General features: G+C 38.7%; 1 protein-coding gene across 7 annotated transcripts; it reads left to right on the top strand.

Annotated features, from left to right (window-relative positions):
- LOC109054249 (vitrin-like) lies at positions 1-23,228 on the top strand. 7 transcript variants are annotated; one of them, XM_042768381.1, is made up of 21 exons: positions 1-102; positions 5,307-5,403; positions 6,081-6,140; positions 6,232-6,388; positions 7,309-7,442; positions 7,596-7,673; positions 8,297-8,461; positions 8,683-8,715; positions 9,191-9,229; positions 9,311-9,364; positions 13,966-14,031; positions 14,147-14,209; positions 16,959-17,033; positions 17,245-17,310; positions 17,851-17,901; positions 18,225-18,275; positions 19,559-19,706; positions 20,180-20,283; positions 21,541-21,767; positions 21,881-22,394; positions 22,708-23,228. In XM_042768381.1, the coding sequence occupies exons 2-21, from the start codon at positions 5,370-5,372 to the stop codon at positions 22,884-22,886; spliced, it is 2,298 nt and encodes a 765-aa protein (XP_042624315.1). In that variant the 5' UTR covers positions 1-102; positions 5,307-5,369; the 3' UTR covers positions 22,887-23,228. The 7 variants fall into 7 exon arrangements, with proteins under 7 accessions (XP_042624315.1, XP_042624317.1, XP_042624320.1 ...); XM_042768383.1 differs by having other exon boundaries at positions 28-102; positions 13,969-14,031; XM_042768386.1 differs by having other exon boundaries at positions 29-102; positions 8,327-8,461.
- The last annotated feature ends 322 nt before the right edge of the window (positions 23,229-23,550 follow it).

The following is a 23,550-nucleotide window of genomic DNA, read 5'->3' as shown; positions in this document are numbered from 1 at the left end:
ACACGCACGCACGCATGCACACACACACTCTGACAGGTCGAGTGAAAGTTTAATGCGCTGAGTTTCAAAGCGTCTCTGCAAGTCAGCCGAGCAGCTCCAAAGGTAAGATCACCTCTCTTTTCATTAACTTTCATGTGGTTTCGGGTTTCTCAGAGAAAAAAAGCAAAAACAGATTAGTTTGAATTACCTGCGGCTTTGTGGTTCAGTCTTTTCTCCCCTTACACCCAGGATTTCATCTAAAATGTTTCCCTAAGTAATTGTAGAGACAGTGTCGCGTCACTGACAGATGTGTGCTGTAAGGAATGCTCGGAGAGACAAAGATCTAGTATTCACGTATGAGTTCACTCACATAGGGAGATATACGTCATGCTGAACCTGCAGCCTCACACCGCTGGGAAGAACCATTCTGCGTCCAGTTCTTACAGCTCTGCTACAGTAATTCTGTCACATCGGCGCATGTGTCTTGTGTTTATAACAGCAGTGAGGAAACGCTAAGAGCTTGATCAGGCTTGTATTGAGTGAAGGATGTATGTGGAGGATATGTGAAAGGAAGCTCTGTAGAGACATGTCTGCTCTTTTGTGGTGTGCGGGAGTCTTAAATTTAACTAAATTAAATTTATGCATTTAACAATATAATAATAATAATAATAAATATAGCTGCAAGCAGCAGTTACCAGGGTTCAAGTGCTTTAAGGCCTTTCTACGACATTTATGCTAATGGTAGGTAACAAAATGCTTACTGCAAGTATTCTATTTATAAGAGTTTATAATTTTCAGGTTTCACTGTAATAATTATGTGGCTATATTTAAAAAAAAAACTGATATGTCTGTATAAATAAAGTGGTACACTTTGACTAAATGTCATTTTCAATGTAAAAACAATGTCTAAATGTAAATCCAAAAGTGAAACACTGAAAAGCACTATTTTAGTGAGCTGAATGAGCCCATTAGAGGTCCTCTGCTGCCTTTAAGTGGTTATAATGGCAATTTCAGGGAGTTTGCCATAGAAAATGTAGTTTTTAAGCTTTGTATCTATTACAGTGTCAGTTTTTGTCTAATCTCCATCAAATTTTGCATGCTTTTTTAGAATCATATGATGCATGAGTTGACAGTTTTGAGTTTTCGTTTAGGATTTATAGGCTTTGGGGTATATGTGTCCACTCCCATTTTCTAAATGACCCTGTTATCCAAAGGGGAAAGTTAAAATTTTTTGGATAATTATTGACCTAGACTTATTTTGAGGTTGAGTGTAAAACCTAGGAGTAGTTTGCAAAAGAAGGTTTTCTAAATAATGTAAAATATTTAAAGAACAATTTAATTGACAGCAGTGGTCCAAGAGGCAAAGCTGTTCACAATGAGGAGATCGATCGTACAATGTAAGAAGAACGCATCATCCCACACACCTAACCACGGAACAATGATGTGCAGGAATTCCCAAAGCATGGCAAAGGATGCAGCGTCTCATTCCCCTTCTCAGAGAACCATGGTTACATGTGTAACCTGAGACATTCCCTCTCGAATAGGAACTCTACTCTGCGTCCCCCAGAGGGTGCTATGGGAAACAGTAAACCCACGCCACCATGGTCTTCCTCACCGATGCACCAGCAATGCAACCATAGACCGGAGCATAGGAGTTTGTTTGTTTATTTACTGATCCAACAATCAGCTATCTCATATACATATGAGTGCTGTTCTTCCTGTGGTCAAAATCACTATTACATATAAATTTTTACAAAATACGACAGAGGACTAAGCAGGAGATAGGAAGCCTGTGTTCCAATGTTCCAAGAAGGCTCACCGATGCACCAGCAATGCAACCATAGACCGGAGCATAGAACAGAGGACTAAGCAGGAGATAGGAAGCCTGTGTTCCAATGTTCCAAGAAGGCTCAAGAGAGTCTAAAGACCATAGCTTACAAAGCAGACTTCAAAGAACTAGCGTTGACGAAAGCCGACGGTGTTGTCGCCTCGCGTCGGACCAAAAAAACGCTTGAACACACCGCACATACTATAGCCAACGTCAAACTAACATGTACGTACTGCGCATGCGTGAGAGGAATTAACTGTCTATATCAGCAGCTATCATATATAGCAGCAGTATATATTCGTCATTCAAAAGGAGAAACCGAAACAAAGATAAATGCAGATATATGAAATGTAAACAAAGCAGCGCTTGCTTACCATTTTGATAATCAGTAACGTTGATAACTTCAATCATTTTAAGCCGCTCATGTTTTTATGAAAACATTCGCATATTAGAATGATTGGGAAATATCACTTAACATTTAAACAGCCTTCTGTCTGTATTGCCTTCATTTATGTGCTTGTTTTCATCACTTTCACTTTAATTCTCAGCACTGACTCATTCGCCAAACTGAACAACCAATCAGAGTTCTCACTCTTGCCGACGGTCCCGACAGCCCCGACGCTGATTCACTGTGAGCCCGACGCAAGCCCGATGAGAGCCGACGAGTGGAACACACCAAACAAAATACCGTACGCCAAACTGTACATTCCTAAACCCCGGCTTAATGTTCTTTTTTGCATATTAGCGGTTTCACTGTCACTGATTGGACGAACAGCAGGAAACCGGTTTACAAGGCTTTTCCCACAACTTGCCAGTTATAAAATAAAAATGACGCCACCTAGGTCTTCCAATTTGTATTAAACAGACTTTTCTGACCATAACTGTAAGAATTATACAGTCTCTTCATCACTCCAGTTCACACGGTTTCTGTCTTTTTACATTTCTTACAAAACACCCAAAGACATAAATCTATGTCAAAATAATAAACCACAATAAATCTGAAAAGACCTGAAGATATAACTCTATGTCGCAAGAGGAGGCCTGACGACACTCAAAGTATTACTTGAAAATGCAGGTTTTGCTGGTTTTGTTACTATTGTTATTTGTTGTAATGCATTGAAACACGTTACACCAACAGAATTTCTGCAAATCTTGTCCTAACTAGTCAAACACAGTTGTTTGAACAAAGAATTTTGTTATTAACAGCACTGCTGAAATGTTAAGGGTTTGTGAATTCACAGGACGCATTGCATAATAAAGCTTGTCTATTTTTTACATTCTATAATTATCACTTTTATTGAGACTTTTTTTGCTGGTTTTGTTACTATTGTTATTTGTTGTATTGAGATGTTAGAGAGCTTGTCTATTTTTTACATTTGTTAATTGTCACTGTTCTTGAGGATTGTGTGCTACGGTTCATCGGTTCAAAGTGCCCTATAATAATATATGTGGCTTTTAAAATTATCTTTCAATTTGTTGTGCTACTGTTAGAAATTATTCAGTTGTCTTGACTAATTTATTAGCTGATAATTCTACTTTTGTGGGATACAGTTAAGTTTAGGAAAAGTCAACAGTGTAACTACATATAGTATAGATGTAATTACAAAAATTAATTACAGATGCAATTACATTCAGTTTTTTTATATATACACTGAACACAATTATAAACGCATCTTGATATGCCCCACCTGTGAGGTGGATGGATTATCTCGGCAAAGGAGAAGTGCTCACTAACACAGATTTAGACAGATTTGTGAACAATATTTGAGAGAAATAGGCCTTTTGTGTACATAGAAAAAGTCTTAGATCTTTGAGTTCAGCTCATGAAAAATGGGGGCAAAAACAAAAGTGTTGTGTTTATAATTTTGTTCAGTGTATATATTAATACAGTCTAAAAAATGTATGTGTAAAATAATTCCATTGTATCATATGATTCATTTAAATGTTAGTACACAGTACTTTAAATTCACTTCAGTTGAACCTTTCTGCATTTGCTGCAGTAGCGCTTAGCTGAATGAGTTTACTTGAAAGTAAATCAGTTAAATGAGGATTATGGGGTATTAGACTGCTTCTTAGAACAACACACGATTGTTCAGGAGATTTTTCAGCTCAAGGTACTGGCTGCCACTGATCTGAAAATTAGCTGTGTACAGTCTTTTGATTTAGATTTTTATTATTATTATTGTTAGTAATTGTGGTGGTGGAATTTAGCTACACAAGCTTTCATGTTGGTGAGTTCTTTTATTTGTACAGTTTTGGATGTTTAGTGAATGATGTGTACTGGCCGTCTGTCCTTCGGCCTGAGGCACTGGGATAGACTCCAGCATCCCGGTGACCTTACAGAGGACAGGCGGTTTATAGAATGGACTTTTGGATGGATGAATGAATAATGTGTTTCATTTCCTTTAACGATGCTTCATTGATCTCAAAATTTTCTTTCATGTGTGGACTCCATGTGGTCAGAGTAGAAGAAGAGTAGAAGCTCACTGATCTCAGAATTCCTCCGTAATCAATGTCTTTACATTAAATTAAAATATTACAATAAAAAAAAAAACTAAAAACTATAAATCCCCAATACCATATATAAAACGTAAAACAAAAAACAAAACATGAGTGAAACATGAATTCATCAACTTCCTAAATCACCTGTAAATCCAACTCTTACAGTGAGATATGTCATTATGGTGGTTAATTAGACAGACTCTGTCTGTTCTGGGGCCCAGAAAGACCAGTAAGTAAGTGGTGGGGACAGTGGTGCAGTTAGTGGGGAGGGTGCGTCTGAAGTTTCATGGCAACCAGATACATTCCATGCAGATTTCCTACAAAGATTGCCTCAAGCACAGATATATACATGAGAAGCCTCATTTATACTGATGTACATATTAGGATACTAGCTTATCAATGTCAGTTCTTAGCTGGTCATGCTGATTCAAGCAGGGTCTTTGAGCAGGGTAAACAGAAACACAAGCACCAAGGTCTCTACTAGTAGTGCATTTAACAGTCATTGCAATCGGGATGGGATCTGCAATGTACAGTGGGACAGCTGTACAATCAATCAATCAATCAATCAATCCTGAAGTGGTTTGAAGTGTGTGTTGAGCAATTGTGAGCTGCAAAATATCCAGAGAGCATCATAAAAAGAGGGTTTAGGCAGGGCTGCCATTAAGAAACCAGTTGTATCCAGGACCAGCTTACAAAAATACACCATGAATGGAGCAAAAAAAAAAAAAAAAAAAACACAATGATTAGAGCAAAGAATCTGGATCCCTGAAATAGGGAATTTAAAAATAACATGAGTTATTTTTCATTGTATTTCCTTTAATCTGACTGGTTTACTGGTTTAGAGAAAGCCAGTTGAAGGCCTTAACATTGTACTAGTCTCATTAACCTCACAAGGCTTTTTGTTGTTGTTTTTGTTTTGGTTTGTTTTTTTGCCAAACACATTTTATATTTGTATGTATCTGTAAATGTATCTCTTTTTGTTGTTGTTGGATTACAGGAGGTAATACAGAGGCTTAAGAGAACATTTGACCAGATTTACACTCCTGCTGAGGAGCTCGAGATGAGTAGACCAACTCTCACTGCTGTCTTTGTAGGTAGGTTTGTTTGTTTGTAAATAAATATTTGTATTTATTTATTTATTTATTATTCATTTTTATTCACATTTTAAGGTCCAATTCTCACTATCAACACACATTGAACTATGACCTTTGGATTAGGGATGGTAAACACATGGAAAATATAGCACACCCAAGGTGGTGATAATTCAGTGGACCTGTAGACCTGTAATCTGTAAACAGCAGCTTGCTTCATATATTCAGTTCAGCAACAGTTCAAGGGGTGTGCAGCAGCTGTAGTAATTGGACAGCCTACGTTTAAGTTTAAATAACACATTTAAAGAAATGTATTGATTTAAGAGATTGTGAATCAAACCATTGTGAATTAAACCAAGGTTTTCATTGCATTTGTACCTGCTCAAGCATCAAGTATTGAAAGCCCCTCTCAGTTGTTTATAAATAGTGCACATCACAAAATAATAGCTGAAATTACACAAATTACCCCGTTCAACATCAGGGAGGTAGAGGAGGAGGGAAAGAGTTTAACTGAGTTTTACTTAAAGTAGTTTTACTGCTTCTTTGAGTTCTTAGACTCCAGGAATAGTCTTATTTACTCTCTTATTTGCCTGTAGAGAATGTAAAAAATAATAATAATAATAATTATGTTGTCTCGTAATTTGTATTTACATTATATTCTGTATGATCTATGTTCCTAGCATTTCTACTGACTTCCAGTGTGGCAAAGCCAAATGCCAAGGACAAAAAGCCAAAACAAGGTAGCTGCAATAATTATGCTGATAGAAATATGCATGTTTGAGACATTTGCCACTACATTATGTTCTTCTGACATTGCCTCTGCTTTTCCAGTTGTGCCAGCAATAGAATGTGATATGCGGGCTGGGAAGATCAATCTCCCAGAGTTTATTGTTAAGTGTCCAGCTAAATGCAGGGAGACCAAGGAGAAGGTGTATGGGACGGGTGTATTTGCCTCCATATCCAGTATCTGCAATGCTGCCATTCACAAGTGAGCTCAAACATTTTATGCTTTGTGCACCCCAGTGTTCACTGAAACAAATTTGCAAAAATGTGCACCAAGCATAAATTGTTACCCCACATGAATCCAGCTCTTGCACCTGCGGAAGTTCTTAAACTCTCGTAATTGCTGGGGTGCAACAAGCAGCTTTATCAGAGATTTGTCAAAACATTTTATTGGTCAAAGAGAGTGGGAAACCTGTATATGAGGCTATGGATCTACCTCAGATGTCTTTAGAAATCTTTCACAGCCTTCCATGCTCTGTGAGCGTATGATCGTCAGTCATCTGTTTCATGGTTGTTAAGTGTAATCACACCATGCTGAGAGGCTTTAGAGAGTAAGAGAATTTAGATGAAGTGTCAAATTCTGACACTATAAAACATGATAAATGATCAGAGTAACACGGGCGGATCAAAGGGAAATCTGCAGAAAATGTGCACACCTCCTCAACAAATAATGTTGGCTGGGGAGGTTGTGCTAGTTAATCAATTGCTATGGTGTGTCAGTCAGTGCACATGTGGGAAACCTGGGCTGCTGGGTTTCTGGTCTGCATCATTTCCTAGATCTCTTTCTCTCTCTAAGATCCCCTGTTCCTCTAATAATTTGGTCAGAATTGGCCAACATTTCACACAGCAGTATGCAGCCAGTAAAAGGCAGATGGCATGCATTTTCTTTGGATTATTTTCTTATATCATACACCATGCTCAGAAGTGATCAAGCCCTCTTTGCCATTGGATCTGGTCAAAGTTATGTTACATATCTCGGCTTACTTGTTTTCTAGCATTTTTTACTCAGTATTCACTCTAAGCTACTAAAGCTACCCAAATCACTACAGATCTCATAGGTAAATCGTAGGTAAATACTAAATAAATCTCACATGCATGATGTTTTTGCTGTTATTTTGTTGTCAGCGGAGTCATCACTAACTCTGGAGGAAAGGTAATTGTGATGAAGATGGGAGGACAGGCAACCTACAAGGGTAGCTTTGCTAACGGTGTCCGCTCTCTGTCCTTACCCAACTGGAGAGATTCGTTTTCTGTCTCAGGTAGTGTAGACCTTACTCTGAACAAACACTGTTGGAAAACACCTACATGTATTGGCAAACAGAATCCATATAGCATTAAGACACAGTAATTTCATATGAGATGTACTTTAGATGTATACTGAGATGTATATCGGATTTATATTTATGTGTCAGTGGGTAAACCAAAGAAGGGGGTGATCTACCCATCCACTCTGATCTTTGTACCCTCAAGACCCACCGCAGAGAATACAGGTAAGCAGTTTTAGCTAGCTAGTAATGCTCATATAAGTGTTTTTTATGTCATTAAGCCTGTCCTCTACCTCAAACAGAATGCATGGAGCTAGCAATGCCAAGATCATGGGTTCGATTCCCAGGGAATGCACAATAGCTAAAAACAAGTAGTAGGATACAAGGATGAAACCATCTCCCAAATACATAAATGTAAATGTTGCGCTCATAAATTGGGTTTAATGTAGTATGTGAGGCATGGGGTGATACCTATATATTGTGTAATGAAAAAAGAAAAAAAAAGAGTTAAAATAAAAGAACCATTGGTAAATAATGAATGAATATTTGCATTTCCTTAAGTAAATACCATTGCCTTTAAAGCAGCTAAATAATAGTTTATTTATTTATTTACTTATTTTGTAAAATGGTCCATGAAATGCTGAGAAGACAAAGGGATCTAGCTAATATGAGAACTAAATCACTGGCAGTTAGATTCATCCAGTGTAGGTCAAACTTCAATCTTAGATCTTCTAAAAATAAAAAGTGGAAAGCATGTCTAAGGAGGTTTCATCTGTGGATCTATGTTCACAATATTCCAGTTTGTCACTGTCCAGTAGCAGCTCATCATCCATTCATGTTTTCCTAAGCTGATCATAAAGACCCGCCTCACTCCACAGTGTCACCAGCGACGGAGCCGAGCTCCACTGCAGCCCCGCCCACAACCACTCATGTGACCACACCCATCGCCACAGCCCCACCCATTACCACATCAGCCACACCACGGGTCACTGTTCATAAAGTCCGCGAGGCAGGTGAGCCAGTCTTTTATATATCTGATGCCTTAATTAATTAAAAGAATCATAGTTTATAATAGTCAAATCAATGGCATGCTTTTATCCATTTGTTCTTGGGTCAGTTTTTCAGTATCCTAGTGAAATGAGCATCCTGTCTGGACGATATGGATCAGGTTCCCTCTCTATCCATCCTCTTTCCTTTCTCTGTTTCTGAAGCAACCTCTTTCTTTCTGATCTAGGCAGAAGTCACCCGTATTTCAGCTCTGTTGCACGTAAGTCAAGCAGGCATGCTAAAGCCTCCCTCACGTGGCATGTGTGTTCTTTTGTTATTCAGGGCCCTCTGGGTGTGTTTTTAGTGGTTTACAGAACTAAAGCTCTCTTGCAGTTTTCCTTTGGTTCTTTGTTTGTGTTTTGGGGTGTACTGTAGATGGTGTTGGCCTGTGAATCCCTTGTTTTAGTCTAATCCTCTTTAAAGTCAGCATTTTACTTCCACACTATGATGTATTTTTAAGTGACAAAGATATTCAATGAAAATAAAATTGTATGGTGACAATTGTAAAGTGGTTGGATTACCATATTTTGACGACGGTTTAAGAATTTTTTTCTTTTTTAGAATAGCATTCACTGATGAGACCTGCATAGTAAGACCAGGATTTTATGTTGACTTTAAGGTTGCTGTTACAGCTGAAAAAGAAATAGATTATATCTAGTGCTTCAGTATTTGTTTTTTCTAAATACCGCATGTAGGACAGTCACAGAGCACCAAAGGAAAAGGTCCTACACAAGGTATGTTCTACTTTGACACTGTCTGTAGTTCCTATGTCAGTAACACAAGCCCTAAACTCTAACCATAACATCTGTCTAAAGCATTTAGAGGCAGCTCCGTCTATGCCAATAGGTTTTCATCTCGCACAAACACAGGTAAACCACAATCCAATTACTCTGACTGTGTGTCCTGTCTTGTGATGCTTGCCTGTTGTGTTTAAGGTTTGTTGTACTCTAGTACTTTTTAAAAGTGAACAGGTATATTGTTTAAGGTTTTGCTGGTGATTTTTTTGTGTCCTCCTGAGCTAGATTAGTGGTGTTGACCTCACTTTCTGTTTTCCTCCATTATACCTATCTATTCTTCTCTTGTATGTGTTTGTTTCTTCAGTCCAAATATAAAACTGTTTCAAAATCTGTATATGTCACACTTCCTTCTGCCAGCTGGTGGCGCTATGACTGTGAACCACAATATCCACATTCATCTAAATCAGACATTTTCATTACCCTGTGATTACTTACCTGACTCCTTACTAGAAACTCTTACCTGTGGTAGTCCTGTCTTTTGTCTTCGTCTGTCTTCATGGTTACCTGTTGCACTATCCTGCACCTGCAAGATAGAAAGACTATTACCATCTAAGCTAAGTTCTCTGAACTCATTAGCCCCTTTCACACTGCACGTTGGTCTCGGAAAACTGCAGGAGTGCCTTCTGTGTGAACGCAAACAGAAGTTAGTAACATTGCCGAGTTCAGTCCCAGAAGGCACTCTGTGTGGACAAAAGCTGGAACCAATGCTGTAACAGATGTGTCGTAGTGATGACGTAGTTGTTGTGCGACTCTTTCAGCGGGTGTTTTCAATAATACAACCCTGCAGTGCCAGAGGGGCTAGTCGGTGTTTTAAACACATATAGTGATGTTTGCGTAAAAAATAAAATACAAAAACAGAAATGTGCACAAACAGGACTGAAGCAGAGACCATGGAGCTCCTCAGTATCCGCGCTGAAGCTGAGATTGTTCGCCAGCTCAGTGGAACGGGACATGATGCAGATGTGTATGAGCCAATTAAAAACAAAATGCAACATGCATGAGTCGTGGAAACGGAGTTGTAGCTTTTAACATCCGATGGTGCCTACGTGCTCTAAGTCTCGCTGCTTTATATTGTTTCCTACTCTCAGCCAATTTTGCTTCCAGCATACACGTTACTCTCCGAAAAGAAGTCAATATATCGATGTAGTAATATGAGCATTACACATATTATACATAAAAAAAGTCTCTAGTAGCTGATCAGCTGCCATGTTTATAAAGCAATGAAAACACTTTCAGTTTGCATCACATAATTTTCGATAAGAAACAAACAAATTCCAACTATCACGTGTCATTAGGGGACCTTTACGGATTGTGTGTGAACGCACGCACAGATTCCAGGAAATCACTGGCAGTGTGAATGAACCAAAATCTAACGATCCGGGAACAATTGCCGGGACACATTACCTGTGTATTTTCCGGAATCTCAGTGTGAAAGGGGCTAGAGACTTACCTGTTGACATCGCTTGATTCACACATTACCTGTTAATCAACCTCTGTTGTGAAATTACATCAGTGTATCCTCAGGATATAATTCCTGTTTTCCACAGTAAATAGTTACAGACAAGGAGCACTTACAACTATCCCCAAAGACAGAACATGCTGTTTTGCATATACGAAAGGCACAGTCCTTAGTATATCACGTTGGTAGGTCAGCTCAGACATTCCAGGGGCCCGTTCTTCATTCGTTGCTTATTACATCCGAGATTAAATGTTACATCCAAGATAATATCATCGCACTAATCAGGATCTGGCTAATTCGGTTCTTCGAACGCACCTGTTGTTGATGATTAGTATGACTGGATTGAGTTATCTGAGATAACTGCGCATTCATGGGTTGGTTTAAAAGGGGTTATGTATTGATACTCCAAACCACGATCAGCAATGCAGGTATTGGCTGGCGGCAAGACGTCAATTTAATGACATCATATAAATAAAAAAGACACCCGATGAAAAACGAGACAATTTTTTGGACTTTTATAAGGAAACAGCCAAGCGAACGAAACTACGTAAATGTTATAATAGATCAATTAAATGTGCACTGTTTTTATTTTTTTATTTTTATTTTTTTACATGATTCCCAATTATTTATATTCACGACTTCTAATATTTGTACATGCTTCACATTTTTATTTCAATGTAGTAATTAGCAGTTCATTTAATTTAATATTTGAACAGATTTGTTACGTGACAGCATTAATGAAAGTTTCTTAAGGGTCAAGATCATGTTATCTGCATCTCCTGGCTCCATCAAGCCACTCCCATAATATCTGTCACCACTCAAATTAATGCACGACTCTATATTATCTGTATAGCAGGTGTGTAAGACTCTAATACAATTATGAAGTAATAATTTTATGACAAATAAATCTTTCAGTGAGTAAAACTGGCTGTGTTAATAGCATTTAAAACTACACAACATTATTATATTATCTTTAATTTACTTTTTAAATCATTATTTTGAATTATTGTCCCTGGATTAGTAGGGTACTCTTGTAATAAATTAGCGGTGGTAGTGGACAGGTTTTAAGTATCGATTCCACTAAAAATGATGCAATCTAATCCTGTTTACATGAAACAAGCCGGCTCCCGAGCAGGTTTTAGCTTACGGACTTGTTGCTATGACAGCTGGATGAGCTTCTAAGAACCAAACAATCCAAGACCATGTCAAATCGTCAACAATCAAATCCAGCCAGGGCCGCTGCTGGTCAAATGGGTGCCCTAAGCAGGATTGTATTGTTGTGCCCCCCTCCCTCAAAACAACAACAAAACACCTACTTTAGGGGTCAAAATAGAACTTTAATAAAATATAAAAGTAAATAAATAAATTGTATTATTTACAAATGACAACTCTAGACAGTTACCTATGGCTATAATTTATACAGTTGTCTGATTGATTTTATAATCTCAAGCCTTCAGAAATCATGCAGTTTTACTATTAAAACATGGTTAATTTTTGTAAGGGTTGTAATGTCCACATGTTTTTTGTTGAAGAAATTATAGAGGCTGTGTCATCTATATATAGCAAAAAGGTGGCCAAATGAATTAAATGTAGCCTACAAGGATTTGATTGTCCTGTAAGTGTAGCAGCAGCAAGTCTTTGGCTTCCTTTGCAGGCATTTTTAATAACATGTAATGTACATAAAGTGTTTGTTTTGTGTTACATTATGTTTTTTAACAGTGTTATTGAATGAAACCATATAATTATTAATTATCATTATTGCCTCATTGTTTTTATATAATGCATTTTAAGTCATTTAAAAGGCTATTGTTGGCTTAGGTGTGTTTTTATAACGACAAAAAAATAAAATAAAAATCATCTTAATACTTCTTTGTAAATTATTATTTGAAGTAGGCTAACAAAACCATGGTTATTTTGCGGCTACCATGGCTTCAAGAACCATGATTTTTGGTTTTATTCATGTTAAAACAATGGCAAATTTTCGTAAGGGAACATGGAAACTCAGAGAGAATATTAGATTCGATGTTGATGGTGAAATTATTACCGACATTAAAACGCGTTATTAACGTCAACAGCCAGAAAAAATTTCACAGGATTATGAATGTACCTGAAAGCATGGCTCCATTGTTAGGAGTGAATAATTTGATCAGTTAGCCTATTTACTATTTATATAGTTTTTATTAATAACCATTGCTATATAGCTGATAACTTTGTCTAGTGCAAAATTTAACTACTACACTGAATGAAATAGCATAGACTTCTTCATGGCTAGTGTTTGCATATTTCATTTCATTCTGTAACCTACTTGTTCTACAGATCTGTGCACTAGTGTTAAATGCTACTGTTTTTGACACCGGTGATAACGTTTCTGACAGATAATATCAAGTTATTTATGTATTTATTTTTATTTTTTTGTTTCCCTTACCGAATGTTGTATCCATGGGCCTTTTTGATACTGTCAGTTTAAGTGCCAGCGATGCAGTATTGCCAGATATTTCTATTAAAACAAACAAAGACCGAAAAATAAATAAAAATAAACCAAGATTATATCAAATCTTTTGCAAATAAGATAACATAAAATTATCGCTGACCCTAAACTTCCCACTTTATTAACTTTCTAAAGTGTCAAATTACAAGGAAAACACAAGTTCAAAATGGTTAAAATAGCTGGATCTGGCAACACGGAGGCTGCGCCCGCATCCTCACTCACAGCTCTCTCCCTCGTTCACTCCACCAGCATCTTGCAGTGAACTTTTTATACCACGGATGCTAAACATTCTTGCAAACTGTCTAAACTGAATTATACATGTCATGCAGACATTCATATGAAGAGTTTAACAGCAAATTAGTCATTCAGAGAACAAGTTTTATTTTTGAACAAAAAACATACTCAAACAATACACGCGATCCGTTACAATCTTTCCATAGGCATAGTAATCCATCAATTATGATCATTACTTTCAGCCGCAAACATGAGGTGCGAGCGGCTGCGAGTGGCTGCGAGTGCAGATGCAGGAATGGCGCTTGGCCTGTTGGCGACCCTTTTATTTTTTTGAGAAACTGGGATGGTGCCCCCCGCCGGGAGTTGGTGCCTTACGCAAACTGCATACTCTGCGTATAGGGAGCGGCGGTACTGAATCCAGCTAACTGAGTTAGCGATGTATGAAGAACGGGCCCCATGTGGCTTGTCTTGAATGTGTTTGCATTTTGACAGCAGGTGTGCACAGGCCAGAGACGGGTACCCCGATCCGAAGACAGCCGCATGTTTCCTCCGCTTCAGGTTTGCATGACTCATTCATTTAGTTCAGACATCATTCTGTAGCAGCTGCAATGCAGGCGTGAGCTTTTGCTTTCTTCTCTCTTGGATATTTTTACATCTGTTTAACATTGTTAAGCAGTTTTCAGTCGGGTACAGCCGCAGTCTGAAAGGAAGCAGCACACGGCCCAGTCTAATCCCAGTGAGTAACTGCAGATATCTTTGCATGTGTCAAACAGCAGAAGTGAAAGTCCAATGTTCTTTTTGATTAGAGGGATCAGGTAAAGCTTTCTCTGAAATAAGCACCATTAGACATTGCAAGGCTCTCTAGTAAACATGCCCAAATCATACTTGACAGTAAATAAATATCGAGTACATCTTGGTTATATTTACTTACAGCTTTACCAGCTTACTAGAGTGACATCAGGTACGTAAAAGGTTAGTAATAAATTAGATATTAAGTGTAAGGTAACTTAGATGAATGACTACACCATGCACTAGCATATTGTCATTTGGCATGAACAAGGCTCTTATGCTCCTCACAGATTCTTGAAACTCATCTCAGACACAAAATAGCCAGTGCTTTTATACAACAGTTCAATAAACAGGTTGTTTAAATAATTTTTTAGACACAATATTGCCACTAACTTTGTCTAATTATGCTCCAATGCCAATTAAAGCAATACTGTCAAACAAAGTCAAAGCTGAATCGACAGTTGTGTCTCTGAGCAACACACAGTTGTGGTGTTTATTTCTGAATAATTCCGTGTTTTTGAACACATTAGTTAAGTGAATGATTCAATGACTCACTTACCTGCAGAAATAATCACTGTAAAATTCCCTGACTGATGCACTAACTGACAGTAAGTAGAGTGATACAAACAGTGAAAAGTCCCAGTGCTGCAGGCCTAAATAGCAGTACTTTTGGAATTGTGTTAAACCAGTCTAATTTGTTCTGAACACATATATCAGTTCCATATTTTATCACTTTTAAAACCTTCAGTCTTCAGACCATACCTCAACATTTTGTGTGTGTGTGTGTGCATGTTACATTTATTTTAATTACATGAAATTAGCAGCTAGCAAAATCAGAAAAAAATATAAAATGGCTACTCCCATTAATGCTTGTGTGATACATTAAGTGATTATTCTATCAAAACTGTCTGACTGGAGTTGACCTGACAGAACACACTGTTTTTCTTGAATCTGAGAGTGAATGATATTGTCACGGGCTGTCCAGTATGAAGCGCCACGACGAAGGAGTAGAGTCCAAGAAAGTAATTTTAATAAATCCACAGGGAGAACAGAACAACCACATAGATAAGAAACAATATCAGACCCTGAACTGAGGAAGACACAGGATTTAATGAGGAAGGTAGTCAGGAAGAACTGAAACAGGTGCGGAGCAATTGGTATCTAAGGAAGCAAACTACAAGAGGGGGCTGACTGACAGAGACGGAGCCCAGGATGGAGATGGAGAGCCACAGAGCCGTGGGTGACAATGAGGTTCTAGAGGGCCAAGGTGGAGCAGACGGCTCAGGCGAACCAAGGCCGAGGCGGGGATCCAGAAGACCACAGTGGAGCCGGAGTGACCGAGGACAAAGGTGGAGCCGGAGGGAAGGAGAAGCCAGATGGAGACAGATGGATGGATGGACGAGGTGAAGCCGGAGGAGTGGAATGGACAGAGGTGGAGTCCGAGACTCCACAGGGTAGAGACAGGGTATCCTCACACCTAGGCAGACCCCCAGACAGCGATGACCCACGATAACCATAACAGCCGGATAGTGCTGGCTGAGGGTGAGCTGAGGGACTGGAGACAGGGCTGAGGAACTGGCTGGTTTTAGGAGAGGAGGAGAGAGAGGGAGTCTGGGAGGAAACAGGCGAAAAGTAGCTGGGCAGAATCATCTGAGACGTAGGAGATTCAGGGCTGGGCGGAACCAGCAGAGACTCAGGAGAATCCACATTAAAAATGTCTGTTAGTTCCTCGTAATATCCTCAGTGGCAGGAATGTGGGCAGGGCTTCCCTCCAAGTCATCAATCTCCACTAGTACACAGACGGCAATACACGGTGTTGCAAGCTCACACACCTGGTCAGACTGTACTGAGGCTCAGGCTCCTGGGCGATGATCAGCTCTGTCGCAAACATAGGCGCAAGCTCGTTGATCGAGGTGGGTGCGGGCTCTCCATCTGCGGTGGGCTCAGACGAACGCTCCGTGAAGAAGGATGGTGACGGCTGGCTTCGCTCTGGATCAGGAGTGGGGGAAATTCTCCCTGGGACCGTCCACTGGCAGGTGTGCCTTACACCCCTTGTTCAAACTGGTGTAATAAAAAAGCGCAAAGTGAGTGGTCAGTGAAGTGAGTAAGGCACGCCAGATCCTAAAAGTCTGTAGTGTAGTCCTCCAGCGAACAGTCCATCTGCTCCAGGCAGAGAAGTTGGACGGCTGGTAAATCCATTTCGACGGGGGGAGAAGAGAAACACAAAAAACAAAAGGGTCAGCTATTCTGTCACGGCTATTCAGTAAAAATTGCACAACGAAGGAGTCCAAGAAAGTCATTTTAATAAATCCACTGGGAGAAAAGAACAACCACACAGGTACAAAACTAACTGAGGAAGACATAGGGTTTAAATACATGGGGAAGGTAATTGCAAAGACTTGAAACAGGTGTGGAGCAACTGGTAACTAAGGAAACAAAACTATGGAGAGAAAACTATGAAAAAGGGAAACAGAACTAAATATACACGTGACAGATATATTGAATGACAGACACATAAAAAGCATGGGAACATGGAAGAATCAATGGAATTGACCAAAATATAAACCTAAACATGATTAATAGATTAATATAAAATATTTCCTTGCTATATATACATTACTTTGTTCTAAAGTCTGAGTTCTAAAAGTCCATTTGATGTAAAGTATCGTGAATAGTTTCTCAATCTCCCTATGTAGCATTTGCAAGAAGAGATTGGCCACACCCCGCATTCTCACGACCTGATGGGTCCTCTGGCACCAGAAGACCAACAGGTATCATAATCATTATGCAGGTCTCATCATCCAGTTCAATAACATAACCTCTCATAAGTGAGCAATAAAGAAGACATAAACATAGACTAAATATTCTTTTAATTTTTTACAATTATTTAATTTTAATTATTCTTTTCCAAGTGTCCATAAACCCATAATAATTAATGTTAATCATAATCTAAATTGAGATACCCTTACTTTCTGTGTTCAGATAGTAGCTACTCTGTGCCAAACACAAGCTATAAATGGAACAGAATGAGTACTGGTGATCCCACAGGTAAGAGTCTCATGTACTGTTGTTATATGTCCACCGTAGTACCAGAGGAGAATAAAAACAAACCCATAAATCTGACAATAAATTACAGTAAATTATGGCTTCATAATATGCATAGCACATGTCTGTTTTTGATATCACCAGAGCAACATATCAATGTACACAGGTCCCTACAATATCTGCTACTCATTTTCACACTGTGTTTATACCTTTATGAGGTTTAAATAGGCCATCCCACTAGCTTTCAAGTTATTTTAAAAGTCCATGCCAATGTGCAACCCATATGATATCAAAACCATTCAGTGCACCATGTGTTTCTGCTGTAGCTAGAGCTTTATGACTAACTTCTTCATCCATGTCAGAGAATAGGTGGCAAGCTACAGGTTTTGTACTCTTCTTTACAGCCTTTGATTGTTTAGGGTTTTTATTTATTTTATTTTTTTTTATTTGCTGAGACATATACGCAGAGACATTATGGGTATATTTTCCATAATGCACTATGCTGATCTAACTGTTGCTGCAAATGCTGCCTCTATTCTGCAGTTCTTGACCCAAGGCCTGATAACACAGAGTATGAGCAGTATGGACAGTATCGTAAGTATTTTCATTTCATTTTGGAATAATTCATTTATGGGGCATTCCAAAAAGAGTATCTGTACTCTATTTAGTGCATGCTATAATACAAATCATGCCTGGATTAATGAGAAAATTAACAGCATTTGGCATGCCCCCATCTTTACTGTATATTTTTCAAAACATCAGGCCTTATGGCCGTGAAATCGTAGTTGTGGGCACACCTCCAGTGAGTATGTTACTGGATGTGTAAATGTTGTGAGGAGGGGTCAGCATTACTGTGAGTCACTGTGTCTTTGTGAAACTGGAGACCTGATTTGTGTGTACATGATTTCTGTTTTCAGCTCCTGAGCCAGAAGACCACAAGCCTCTATCTGAGACAGGCCACACCAAAGGTGTGCCAAAGGCTGAGACAACTAACCTACAAACACAATTTAAGAATAAATACAACATAAATATAATCATACATCAATGCATCTTTTTTGCAGCATAGGTTCATTTGAAAAATGTTCCTCTATGTACACTTTGCAAAACTCCAAAACATACCTATAAATACACTTCACTGCATTTTCCAGTTGAAATCAACACTATTGGTAGTAAAACACCAACACTTTTCTACTGCTTCTTCTTCGCCCGTGTTTGATTCAGAGATTTAGTACTCTTTCAGAAAATGTGTAATAGCACCTCCTACCATAAAACGGTAAAAACACGGAAGCCAGAAAATTATTTTCACGTGGTTCCTTGCACAATACTATGTTATGACCTCAACACACTTTTACCATGAAAATTGCATGTTATCTTTTATTTAGTACTGTCTTGAACAAGCTATTTCACATAACAGAAGTTTATATATACTCCACAAGACAAAATAATAACTGAGTTTATAAAAATGACCCCTTTCAAAAGTTTACATACCCTTAAATCTTAATATTGTGTCATTTCCTGGACAATTTTTTGTTTTGTAATAATTGTTCATAAGTCCCTTGTTTGTCCTGAACAGTTAAACTACCCGATGTTCTTCAGAAAAATCCTCCAGCTTCTGCACATTCTTTGGTTTTCCAGCATCTTCTGCATATTTGAACCCTTTCCAACCATTACTGTATGATTTTGAGATCCATCTTGTCAAACTGAGGACAGTTGAGGGACACGTTCATAACTATTACAAAAGGTCAAATCATTTACTGATGCTCAAGAAGAAAACACGATACATTAAGAGCGGTGTACTTTTTTTTCTAACTTTTTGAATTGGATGATCAGGGTAAATTGTCCTTATTTTGTCTTCTGGGAAACTTATGTATTTATGTAGCTTCTGAGGTGCAGTACTAAATGAAAAAAAAAAAGAAAAAAAAAGACATTTAATCAAAATAAGAAAAATGTACACATCATAATCCTGCTTTATTACATATTTATTACATGGTTTGCAATCAAAAGTGACTTGATCAGCAAAATCCAGTACCAGGGTCTTATAACCATTCCCCCATTAAAGCACTTTTTTCAGTTATATAAGCAAATTATTTTAAATAGTTCTTTAAAGTAATATAGATAAGGTACAGTATTTTCCTGACATCCTCTCATCTCCCAGGTTTCAGCACACGAGGGCACGACTGAACAGTCCTTCATGCTCCTTCAAAACTATTCCTTTCATGGCTCTCATTTTATTCTCATCTTGTCTTTGTAGATTGCAAAGTTGATATTGCATTTCTCATGGATGGCAGCTGGAGCATTGGGAAACGCCGTTTTAAGATTCAGAAAGACTTCCTTGTGGATGTTTCTCAGGTCATCAATGTGGGTGTAGCTGGACCCATGATGGGCATCATTCAATACGGGTAATCATGTGTCCCAGTGCCAGAAAATACTTGAAGTATTAATAAGAACAAGTGAGGGACAGTCACATAAAACCAACATTATAGATTTGGTAGATATTCATATGTAATATTTGGTTTTAGCAAACATACATTTTCACTCATTTGGATATCCACTGAAACATAGAGCATCAATATACTGACAGTGTCTAAAATAAAAACACATTTACACAAGAACATCACGTGTATGTATGAATCCTTCGGTGGTCGCACAATATTGAATTTAAGGAACTTACTGCATGATTTAATTTAGATATATTATTCAATGAACTCAATCATCTATAGTGGCACATTTGCACATCTCTAAATTAAGCTCCATGTTTTAATTACATTCATATTATGCATTTTAGTTTGTGCACGATGTACCAAAACATACATGTACTGTACACATGTAGGTCATCCTCATATAATATGTCAACATTTCATTTCTGATGCAGGGATGATCCAGTCACAGAATTCAGTCTAAAACAGTTCTCCAGCTCCAAGGACCTGAAGCCGGCCATCAGTAAAATAGTCCAGAAGGGCGGTCTGTCCAATGTAGGTGAGTGAATAACCCTGGACCATACCCTAAAGGCCAAAGAGAAGAAGTCATCACATGGTGTCACTGAATTACACCCTGTTTGCACATCTCAGTTCCAAATTAGATCTAAATCTGAGCTGGGAACTGTGGCTAAATTACAGGGCTGGTGCCACTCTGTGGTGTTTTTGTCTAAGCTGACCAAATGCCTGAGGTTTATCCAACCTAGAGATTACTTTTCACATTGGTTCTATGGTTTGTGTTATAGATAGTGTCTCACTTTAATATAACAGTAGAATCCTGTAAAACAGCAGCTGCCCTCTCTAGCAGAGCTATAAAGTCAAAGATAGCCTGAGGACACAACATTATCTGCTTTGATGAATCTGGTTGGATGATGTTTAATCAGTACCATAGCCCTTCATCTTCTGTATATGATTTACACAAACCTGCTTGTTTGGACTCTGAAATCCCTGAGGGCTGGAGTGACCCAAAAACTATGTGGGCACTAAAGTCATGCACAATATCTGACTTGATACATTCACTAAAAATAACCAAAACAGTGGCTGATTAAAATACATTTAGCAGAAATTATAGTGAAAAGTGAATGTTAGTAGAGAGAAAATATGCTGCTGCATTTGAAACACAGAGATACAGACACTTGGTCTAAAAGCTGGAAGATACTATGTGACTTTTTAGAACACTAGACATCATACGTTTGCTGGCTTTTGTAAATGTTTAGAGAGGAAAAACGCGAACATCATACACTAAACAATCTTTATCCATCATATACTACATAGTTTTACCTGTAAACAGGCAACTTTGACTGACCAAACTCTGCAGACTGACTCAAAATTTCACAAACCAGCATTGACTCAACCAGACTGTAAAATGGGGCAAAAATTTAGGCAATTTTTTTTATTTAGTTTTAACAACCTTAAAGCAGCAACATTCAGAAGGATTTAGGTGTGCCTTGCATTCCTCTGTACTTTTTTGGGTCCATTTCATGTGGCATTTCTATAACTACGGACATTTTAACAATCATTTAAAAGTGGTGAAAACAAAGAGTAAGAGACGTTTTGCATTTTTAATAACTGCTGCATTGATAGTTTTCAGCAGCGGCATGCTGCACTTTTGCCTTCTGGAAGCATTTAAGGAAATCACTTCAGGGCAGAGACTGGACCCGAAACAGTGCTGCAATTGAAACAGCAGAGAGTGTTTACTGGGAGGAAGGCTGATGGAACTGTAGCTGTTTTGTTCTGATTCTGGCTCTGTGGTCCTTTGGGAAGGCCCTCTCCTACATCAACAAGAATTTCTTCAGTGATGCTAATGGGAACAGAGGTGGGGCGCCCAACGTGGCTGTGGTCCTGGTGGACGGCTGGCCCACTGACAAACTGGAGGAGGCCTCGCGTCTGGCCAGAGAGTCAGGTATCAACATCTTCTTTGTCACCATCGAGGGCCCAGATGAGAATGAAAAACAGAACGTGGTGGAGACCAACTTCGTTGAAAAGGTATCAATATTGATTTAAGGTTGGGTGTACAGTTTTGCACATATGGAATTTCATGGCAAATGAAAGCAATTTGGGGACACAGAGGGAACTTTATTTCTTGTTTTGGTCTGTAGGCAGTGTGCAGGACCAATGGCTTCTTCTCGCTCCCTATCACAAGCTGGTTCGCCTTGCGCAAAGAAGTGCAGTCTCTGGTGAAGCGCGTGTGTGACACAGACCACCTGGTGTGCAGTAAGACCTGCCTTAACGCCAACGACATTGCCTTCGTCATCGACGGCTCCAGCAGCGTGGGAACCGGAAACTTCCGCACCGTGCTCCAGTTTGTTGCAAACGTGACACAGGAATTTGAGATCTCGGACACGGATACGCGCGTAGGAATCATACAGTACACATATGAGCAGAGGCTTGAGTTTGCTTTTGGTCAGCACAACAACAAAGCTGATCTGCTGAACGCCATCAAGCGTATAAACTACTGGAGCGGAGGTACCAGCACGGGAGCTGCCATCACGTATGCTGCAGATCAACTCTTCAGCAAATCCAAACCCAACAAGCGCAAGATCATGATTGTCATCACAGATGGACGCTCCTACGATGACGTGCGGGCCCCGGCGCTGGCGGTACATCATAAAGGTGAGTGCGGCGGAATGCAGTAGGTCCCTAGGTCAGCACCTGTGGTCCTTTCTGGAACAGTCAGTGACTGCTCTATAGGAATGCTGTTCCGGGATGTAGATCCAGAAACATGAGTAAATCACATTAAATGGCAGAATACACCGCAGCTAGAAATTCTGAGCCCTAATTAAATTTTGCTGAATGATAAAAGTACCTCTTTTAGAGGATGTATTTACGGTGTCTGTAGCGTCTACAGATGTGATGGAAGTTGATTTCCAGACCAGCGCTGCCTACATTTTTAAAATATTGTACTCTCCCATATCTCATGCACCAGGTGTGATTGCGTACTCCATTGGTATAGCCTGGGCCGCACAGGATGAGCTGGAATACATCGCCACCGACCCCGACAGAGAGCACTCTTTCTTTGTGGATGAGTTTGACAACCTCTACAAGTATGTACCAAAGATTATTCACAACATCTGCAATGAGTTCAACTCCCAACCACGTAACTGAACCAGGCCTACAGATGAAAACTGTGGAATATCACCAAAAATCCAAGGAGTAAGTGCATTACCACACAGTTAGAAATACAGTGTTACAAATTTAGCATACTGTAGTTAGAAGCCTTACTTTCTGGATGAAAAGCTCAGAGGAGGCCAGTATGTTTCCAGATGCGATTTTTTTTTTTTTTTTTGCAATTTAAACAAAATACAGTGTGGAAACGGTAAAGAAGGCAGCGGATGTGTGTTCGGGGATATTGGATTAACATGTGATGGACAATAATACACAATAATAGAGAAAAATGTGCATGTACATATATATATATATATATATATATATATATATATATATATATATATATATATATATATATATATATATATATATATATATATATAAAGATGAAGATGTCAAACAAAATTTAGCATTTGTTCAGGAGACGTGTACATCAAGCTAGGATTGTTAATGCATGCTAAAACAGACTGGTGTTACTAATTTACAAGATATTTTTCAAGGCACAGAGGTGACCAGTAGTGGAGTATTATGAGCGTTTTGACAATACGCTACAGAAAATACAAGTACATTTAAAAAAGAATGGCAGTATTCCAGAAGCTCCTGTTGTGTGGTTTTATGACTCATTCTAACAGGATTGTTTCTTTTTTTCTTGTCAATTTAA

Source organism: Cyprinus carpio, chromosome A13 (assembly GCF_018340385.1).
Source record: "Cyprinus carpio isolate SPL01 chromosome A13, ASM1834038v1, whole genome shotgun sequence".
In the NCBI taxonomy this organism is placed as follows: domain Eukaryota; kingdom Metazoa; phylum Chordata; class Actinopteri; order Cypriniformes; family Cyprinidae; genus Cyprinus; species Cyprinus carpio.
The sequence above is the reverse complement of the archived record's forward strand: the minus strand, read 5'-3'. Positions and strand labels throughout refer to the sequence as shown.

Bases quoted from the DNA above. Each gene is read 5' to 3' on its own strand.
- LOC109054249 (XM_042768381.1), top strand. From the start codon at position 5,370: ATGAGTAGACCAACTCTCACTGCTGTCTTTGTAG. The intron at 9,230-9,310 runs GTATGTTCTACT...ATCTGTCTAAAG, and splicing joins AGGAAAAGGTCCTACACAAG to CATTTAGAGGCAGCTCCGTC. The intron at 17,034-17,244 runs GTATCATAATCA...TTCTGTGTTCAG, and splicing joins TGGCACCAGAAGACCAACAG to ATAGTAGCTACTCTGTGCCA.